This window comes from Brienomyrus brachyistius, chromosome 12, assembly GCF_023856365.1.
Source record: "Brienomyrus brachyistius isolate T26 chromosome 12, BBRACH_0.4, whole genome shotgun sequence".
Taxonomy (NCBI): Eukaryota; Metazoa; Chordata; class Actinopteri; order Osteoglossiformes; family Mormyridae; genus Brienomyrus; species Brienomyrus brachyistius.
The window spans coordinates 20,936,999-20,945,903 of record NC_064544.1 but is presented as its reverse complement, the minus strand read 5'-3'; the positions used below and the strand labels follow the sequence as shown (position 1 = coordinate 20,945,903).

General features: G+C 48.4%; 1 protein-coding gene across 1 annotated transcript in view; it reads left to right on the top strand.

The window, feature by feature from the left end:
• The first annotated feature begins 227 nt into the window (after positions 1 to 227).
• The window catches only part of LOC125705180 (C-terminal-binding protein 1), a 79,455-nt gene continuing 70,777 nt past the window's right edge, over positions 228 to 8,905 (top strand). Inside the window, exon 1 of the mRNA XM_048971614.1 lies at positions 228 to 301. Coding sequence (XP_048827571.1) covers positions 295 to 301 — 7 coding nt within the window. The 5' untranslated portion in view covers positions 228 to 294. The remainder of the gene's footprint in view (positions 302 to 8,905) is intronic.

Genomic DNA, 8,905 nt, shown 5'->3' with positions numbered 1-8,905 from the left:
CCCGAGTCATGCAGAATGACACACTGTCCCCTGTGTTCCTGAACCCCTATCTCTCATTGTCACTCCGGGGCGTCTTCTGCTCTGTTTTCCTGTGTAATCCTGTCCCCTCCCCCCGGCCGTCTCTCGCAGGCAGCCCGTGTAATGAGCTGAGACGTGGTTGGCCATCTTCCAAAGGCGGCCTCCCGCGATTGGCTGGCACTCGGCCCGCCCACGCCCCGATTGGTCAGCGGCCCCACTGCTGCATATTTTACTCAGACACTAGCACATTCTGGGTTTGAAAAAGCGAAGCCGGTGATGCAAGGTTTGTGATCGTTTTTTTTGCGCCCCCCCTCCTCTCCTTTGACCCCCCGCTTCCTGCCTGCTGTGTATGTATATGTGTGCGTGTTTATGCGTGAGTCTGTATGCGCGATCGCCGGAGCGCAGCTGGTCTGTGTGTGCAGTACTCGCAGGGCAGGGAGGAGCCCGACTTGCCCCGCAGGGCAGGGAGGTGGGGTGGGGGGTGGAGAGGGCTTTGGGGTGGGGTGGCGCTCTCGTTGGGGTCGGCCGCCGGCGGGTAGCAGCGCAGATAGCGGCGGGGGGAGCCATCCTGTGCCGTACAGAAAGCTCCGACGGAAGGAGTAGAGCGGGGCGCCGTTGCTGCCGTTCCCCTGTGCGGTGCGATCCGCGCGGGACCCCTGCGGGGAAGTCCGCGGGGGGTTTTAGGGGCGGTGGGGAGTGACCCTTCGGGGGGGATGGTATTAGGTTTTTATTAGGGCTCTTTATGTCCCCAGAGCGCAGCCAAGGGAAAGTAACGGGGTATATTTATGCAGCGTCGCATCTGACACCCCTGATCTCTTTGGTGTTTTTCTGGGTTTGAAGAGGCTTGCCCCCCACCAATGCTCCCCCGTCCTGACTCTGTTGTGTTTGTAAATAAGTTGCACGGCACAGTTTAATCAATTCAACAGTTTGGTGTGATGGGAGTCCCCAGAAACATGCGTCAGCACGGGGCGCTGCTCTCGCGCGCTCTCTGATTGTCTTCTGTAATTGTATAGGCGCAGTTTGCGGTGCATGGCTGCTATTTTTAAGCGGCCGGGTACAGCCAAGCAGTGTGCACTTACTGTGTAGGTACAAGCCTGATCTCCGGGCGGCTTTGTGTTAGCGTTTATGTGGCTGCCCTTCGCTGGGGAGGCGCCGCTGTCCCGGCTGACACTAAACGCTGCTATTGTTTTGCCTTAAAGACAGTGTGTCTCCACTTTCTCACGTTAGTGCTGCAGTATTTGCGATATGCTGTAAAACTTAAAAATAAATGCATCCAACCGCAAGCACGAACTGTTTTCCCAGTGTTTAACTGTGTGAATGCTGTGAGCAGGACGGGGTCCTGCACTGGCTGTAGGGAAGCCGAGCGCAGACACTGTCAAAGACGTTGGCAGGTCTGATGTTCTGGCTGTACTTTATTTCTTTATGAGGCCGAAGATGCGATAAACATGCTCTACAAGGTTTAAAGCTTCTGTCTCTTCGCGAAGTGGGGAAGTAACATGCTGTACTTGTATGCTTATTGCTTTGTTGTGCTTTTAAAAGTTATAATTATAATTTGTATAAGGTCATGGTTAGTACTGAGCCGATCCTGGAAAGCTAGGAAAAACATGATTATTAATAATAATATTAATACTACTAATAATAAGTTTACCAACGATGCTGGATATGTAGTAGGTTGTTATAGCAAATAAAACAACAATAATAAAAAATAATGCTAATTATTTAATAATGATAAGAGTTATTGACTATAATTGTTTGCTTGGGCTGTAAATAACATCGTTCTGCCCATCTGAATGTCCGAGCAGGACTGCAGTGCTGCTGAAGCCAGATGCCGCGTGTCGCTGGGGAGAAATGAGACGCCAGTCAGTGGCTCAGCCGCCGGCCTGACACTCGTTAGCGCTGGGGCTTGTGGTGACTCAGACTCGAATCTGTTACGGTTTCTCTGTCATATCACAGCTAGGTCTTTCTGCTGGAATGCCTTCTATCTCCCACTGTTCAGAAACGCAGAAAAGTGATCCGTAGTGGCTAAACCCACACTGTTATAACTGAATTCCCTGTATCCAGCGATTCTACTTGTGACCGTCTTGATTGCTCATCTTGGGGAAGAATCAATATGTCCAGACTTCAGGGGAGTCTGAGTGGGATTCCTTTGATACTTGACAGCTAGGCACACAGATAAATAGGTAGAAAATAGATGTGTTGTTTTGCACCAGGAAATGTCTGTTTTTACTGCTGATCCTGAATGTTGAATGTAATGTGTTCAGGGTAAATGTGTTCAGCTAGTGCCTGTTTTGCTCTTGAGTGTGCAAATGATTACCCAGCCATACAGGGCTCCTGCATTTCTGGTTTGGTTGGTTTCTGCCACGGCTTCTTTGAGTGGCCGAAATATGGGAAATGGGAATTAATTTTGGTGGAGTTGATTTCTTCTAATGATAAATGACGGATGCATCAGCCCCCTTAATCAGTTGATCAGGCTCTGGCCTATAAGATCTGTGCGTGGAGCCCTGTCGTTCACACCTCACCGTGTGCCGAGGGCTGTCAGGTGACCGGGGACCTCGTGCCGAGCTTGTTGCCATGGAACCCGCAGCGGCCGCCTGTCCTCCCAGCGCCTGGCGTAACCACGGCGAGGACCGGCAGCCCGACTAAAGAGGTGTCTCACTCGTGCCAGAAGAAATGCGATTGCGGTTGGCAGGGCTTGTACACAACAGGTTCATTGGAGCTACAGACATAGTATCAGTGTCTCCTGTGTGTTACAGAGAATGAGCTGACAATGGGGGCTGCAGTTATATGGGGTGTGAAACAAGGCTCCGCTTGTGTGGCCCGTCGACAGCCTTTGTCGTCCTCGGGGTGATAACCTGGCCTGGCAGTGATGGATGAGGCAAGCTTCAGACGGGGCCTTTAGCCCTGAAGACAGACGTGCTGGTTAGTTCTGTGCCTTCGGGAATAGAAGACTCCTGTTTTTCCTTAAATATCCCCTCTCTGTTTGTAGTCGCATGACTGTTTCTCAGAAAGAAATAAATGTTATTTAATGTAAATCATTAGTTAGATTTTTGCTGGTGTTGCGCTTCTCGGACAGGATGTATATCAGACTTATGCCTGTCAGGCTCTTTTGCCTCGTTTCCACCAACATGGAGCCGGTGCCTGTACTGGTGCCTAGCTGGTTCTCGCTTGGAGCCTTTTGAGAACCTGCCCAAGTTTCCACTGGTTTCAAAAAAAGAACGGAACAGAAATGTCACGGAGGCGGAAGTGAATGTAAAGTAAAGCTTAATCTGTATTTAGTTTTTTGGAAATGGGCGGAACTAGTTCTGGACTGGGGCAAGGTCTGGCACCGGAACCAGCACCACGTTGGTGGAAACGAAGCATCTGTAACAAGCGGTTGGAAGACTGATGTCTCACCTGGTGGGGGAGATCTTCTCTGCATGCCCCGAGAATGTCGGGCTTCTACCGGGTGTACAAGTGTCTGCCAGGAACAAAGGAGTGAATCCATGCCTAGATTGACCTCAGAATGAGTGGATGCTTCGAGGGTTGAAGACCGGTGGGGAAGCCATCATCGGTGGGCTTGAGGGCTTAGGCGGTGTGACGCCTCTCCTCCCCCAGGTGTGGCTATCAGTAGAATATACCAAACTGATAATCAGTCAGCAAACCTGGAAGTAAATGCACTGGTTCAGGTGGAGGGTAGCTCTCCGTGACTCAGATTCAGATTATCTGCCAATGAATGTTCTCCCTTCCATCGAGGCCATATAATGAAACAGAAGAGCTCGGTACATGTGCCACTCATCGTCAGCAATCAATCACGCTCTGATTCAGTAGAATGCCCATATTTCCCGTCCATCTTCCATAACTGTTCACCCACTACTGGGTTGCAAGTGAGCCTTTGCCGGAGGATACTAGCCAATCGCAAGGCATGTAGTCATTCATTCCCTCTGCTGCATGTTACTGGATTGTGGGAGGGACTTGGTATTGAGGAACGTGGGGAGGACATGCGGACTTTGCACACCGAGCTGAGGGCAGCGTCAGAGGCCCATGGACTTGGGGGTGTGTGATTGGAAGGCTGTTGGATCGGAATCCCTACATCGGCCCGGGTGTGTTGGCCATTGGGTCTTTAACTTGTAATTGTTGCCAGGAGCGTCTTGGCCTTGCTTTCTCAAAAATCTGTTGCTTTAGATAAAAGCATTTGCTGTGTAAATGGGTCCGGTTCACCTTATGCCTGTGTTACATTTTAATTTCTTTTAAAGTTCTAACTTTGGATAAAACTAAAGAAACTCAGCTGACCTCCTACCTACACAGAGTCGAGGGTTCAGTCTCTGAGCTGTCCTCTATCTTGGCGTCGTGACTGGCCAGCTCTCTCTGCGCCGCTCGTTCCGAGTTCAGAACACGCTGTCATTTTGATGTTGTTGTGCAATCGCCTAATGGCACGATGTAATACATCTTTCTCCTCGAACTTTAGAAAGCTATTATAACTGTGGCAGTATGTTACACTGACACACACTGCTAAGTACAAGCATTAAGTTCAGTTCTTGAAGAGCTATTTGATGACATTTATATTTTTCTTCCATATTTCCACAGTGACTAACTGCGTCTAGCAGTCGTATGTGATATCCGAGTCCTGTGAACAGGGTGTAGTATATGGCATCGCTTTCGATGGGGAAAGACGACTGTGAGTGTGTCCTGTAATCTGGGAACTCGAAGGCTATTGCACTCATAGGTGTGATTTTCTGTGTACCCTGCTGGAAAGATATTGAGTATTTCGATAGAAATTAATATACATTTCAGACAAAAATGTAAAAATAATATAGAGGAAGTATGTGTGGGGATATAGGCGTGGAGTGTCTGCACCTGAGATGAGAATAACGTGCATCAAAATTATTGGAGTATAAATAAGGGGGTAAGTAGCTAAGAGTAAATAATGTTACTGAAACTGGTGTGTCTGTGTGATTGGGATATATGTGTGTGTGTGATTGGTGTGTGGGTCAAGTATATATTACACGGGTAAAAGTATAAAAATAAAAACATTTTGACGTTCTGGGGACCATCTTCCTACAAACAAGGGGAAGTTTAAATTTATAAAAATCTGACTGTAATAAAAAAAAAAATGCATCTTGTATTTTGTTTGGTTACTTATGGTTAAGGTTAGGGATGGGTAGGGGTTAAGGTTGTCGTTGTTGGGATTAGGGTTTTACCCAAAGATATGAATATAAATGTATGGTGTTTGTCTGTGTGTGTGTGTGTGGCCTTCAAGGCAAAAGTCCCAGTGAGCAGTGAGCATGATGTGAACCTTCACTGTAGAATGCAGTGAGCCTTCACTGTAGAATGCAGTGAGCCTGCGGTCTAGCCCCCCCATTTCATTTTTCATCCCTGCTCTCATTTTTCTTGCACCTTTTAGTCTCATGCCTTTCTAGTCATAGCAGGAACACTGTCATTTACTGGCAGACTCGCTGTTCCCACCCACCTTCTCATCCCCGCAGGGGGTCAGACCCCATCTCCCACAGCAAACCGCTACACGGGGAATTTGTCTCTCCAGACATACGCACACGCGAGGACGCGATCGCCGTTAAAAGCCACGTGAGCAGCCCCTTGAGAGCCGCCCACTATGGTGTGCTTGTTATCAATAAAGCCGTCTGTTTGGCTCACTCTGAGAACCTCCCCCGCCACCAGAACCGGAACCCAACATGCTACTGACGTGGGGGGCAGATGGATTCATTCTTATACACCGGAATTCATATGGGGCTATGGGGTAATAACTATGGAGGTTGACTAGTACCGAAGATATAACAGAAGCACAAGTTGATTGGCTGAGGGTCATGGGTGCATGTTGATTGGCTGCAGGTCAGAGGTGTGAGTTGATTAGCTGAAGGCTCAGGGCTGTGCCTTGCCTTCTGTCCTCATGTGCAGTTGTTTGATCCAAGTTGGTTTTCCCATCCACTGCATTGATGCACAGCGGCCCTTATTAATGGCAGGCACCAACATTGTCCACGTTTAAAGCTCTGTTAAAAACCCATTCTTATTCTTTGGCGTTTAGTTCAGTGTAGGAGCTGTCTAGTGTCATGATGTTGCATGTGTTTGTTCTCTTTGCTTTTATGATTTGTTCAACACTTTCTGTCAACCTTGGTTTTTTGAAATGTGCCTTAGAAATAGACTGAAATAAACTGAACTTGTGAACGTTCTGACTCCCTGTCACATCAAATGAGTAGGAAAAAAAACTGCAGTATTGGGGAATCTTGCTAATTTAGCGCAGCAGAGGAACATCCCCCTTCCATCTCGAATTTGGATGTGTCCATGTATGTGCAGAGTGACCAATCACGCGTGGTTAACATGCTGCCTGTGAGTCCCGTGAAGCACGCCCACCTCTCTGCGGAAACACTGGCCCCGCTCGGGTTATACACAAATACCCTGAAGAAGCCTTCTTTGTCCAGTAGGGGGTGCAAAGTGGGCATGGATCTCACGGGGTGAATGCATGGACTGGCGTCCCCTGTTAGACAGACGTCCGGCAGGATGGGCCGCCTCAGCCTGTGGGTTTTTGCTTGCAGGTTTTTGGACGGCAGTACTTCATTGTTCCCTGGGTACCCCATTGTGTCCCTGGTGGGCTTGTGGTACAGAAGTAACTCGCAGGTCTTGTGCTCGTGTCCAGAAGGTTGCTGGTTCAGATCCCATGGCTGGCAGTGTAAGCGTATCATTGATGGGACCATGAAAAGGGGCCTTTAACCCCAAAATCTGCTCTTTCGATGCTGGATAATTGGCCTAATCCTGCGTTCAGACCGCTAGCTTTGCTCTCACCTGTAAATGTGTGTGTCTCATAGTGGAGCGGCGCGGGATATTCAAAAACTACATATTTCCTTTGTATTTGTATTGCTATCATACAAATGGAAAATAAACCATTGTTATTATGATTATTTTCATTCAGATCATAACCTGTGACAATCAATTCCCGTGTGACGGTGAGCCTGTGTTTGTAGCATTGTGTGGGACGTTGATTTCTCTCTTGTTTGCCGGATTTCCACAGTCCCCAGAACGGCTTACACCTTCATGTTACTCACTGTTGTCAGCATCTAAAGCATTAGTCGACATCCATTGGTCCAGAAAGATCAGGTGTGAGCCGGTGTGAACAGCCAATGATCAGACAGGGCCCTCAGCCATGTGTTTCACATCTGTGACCAACCAGTGACGCCTGTTTAGGTATTTAGATGGTATTTCTTTGCACACTAGCAGAAAGAAATTGTGTTTTTAAAGTGCAAAGTCAAAAAAACTTCAAACCATATCTCAAGAAATGTGCACGAAGTTAAATCTTAAGAAATAAATAACTTTCAGGCTTTCAGAAAGTGGAAGAGTTTGGCATGTTTGCCAGCTTCACAGTGGCACAATCTGCAGTGCTTCTCACACTAATTGACCAGAGTCGTAGCTCTTGTCGGCAAGTAATTTTTTTTACATAACTATGAAACGAGTCGCAACTATGTAGCCTGTTTTATTATGCAGGAGAAACATTGAGGCATTTGAATCCTTGTGGTCTGGGGTGGGGGGGGGGGTTGAGAGGTCACTGCCATGTGAGGGACAATGGCCTGGTGGGGTTGGTGGGTGTCTGATGTGTAGGTGAGGGTGGTGCAGATGGGGGGGGGGGGGGGTTAGGGCGATGGCAAGCCATTCCGTGTTTTTATCGAGTGTTTACATTTAAGCAGCATGGTGGAAAAGGGGATTACTTTACTTAAAGAGGTTCTGTTATAATAATATTTGTTTTTTTCCGGTTTCTATAATTTATAATTTTTTCTGTTCTCTGAAAAAAGTACATTGGGGTAATTTGAGTACAGAACTAGAAAATGCTTCTTTATACTATGTTGTATAGTCCTAATGTATTACGGTTGGAGATTAGCAGTCAGCTTTTCCCCGATCGTCAGGGGCATCCTGGCCCAGCAGCACAGGGAAGGCGAACAGACTCCGCACACAGCGGCCACAGAATCAAAGCCCGTCTTGGCAGTGGCTCGGCGCTACTTACTCACCTCCGGTTGTGTAAATTCTGGATCAGGATCTGTTTATATATTGGTGTGTGTGGCGTGCGTGTGTGTGGCGTGTGTGTGTGCGTTTGTGCATATGTGTATTACAAATGTTCCCACAATGTATTAAAAATCTCTTTTTTTGATGCTGTGGAGATGATTTTTTTTTGGTCCCCAGAAGGGGAAACTTAATTGTATAAGATCTGTGACTATGGTCATAGAACTAAAAATACCAGAAGTCTTGTATTTTGTTTGGCTACTTATGGTTCAGGTTAGGGCTGGGTGGAGGTTATGCTCGTCATTGCTGTCGTGTGTGTGTGTGTGTGTGTGTGTGTGTGTGTGTGTGTGTGTGTGTGTGTGTGTGTGTGTGTGGTTTCAATGCACACGTTTGCCTTCTGTAGATGGCTGCTGGCTTAGGGTTACCCTGTTTGGTTTTGCTCTGAATCTGAGTGTTTGATTGTAGCCCTCAGTGTTTCAGAGCTTGCCTTCCATTTGTCTGGGGGGCGGAGAGTCTGTTCCAGAACAGCGGGGGATTGTCTGAGCAGGACGCTGGGGGGGTGGCGTCCTGCTCTGAGGTGCTGGCTCTGGCTTCTGCTGCTCCTGGTGGCTCCGCCTCCTCGCTGGGCATTCAGAGGGCAGCCTGCGCCGGGCGCTAGCAGTGCCGGTAGGAATGGGAGCACGGCCCTCTGATCCACCGCTCCCTTTTCATCTCTCCGGCGCCCCGCAGATGTTCTCCGTGTGCTCCGGTTTAGCTGGGATGGGAATCCTTCCAGGGCACCATGGGGGCGTCCCGGGGATTCCTCCCCAAAACGGGGGGGGGATGCAGAAGCTGGCTGGTAACGTCACGCTCTTGTAAATCGGGTCACAGAGAGACCCGTAAAAATGGATGGCGATCAGGGCCCAGCTTT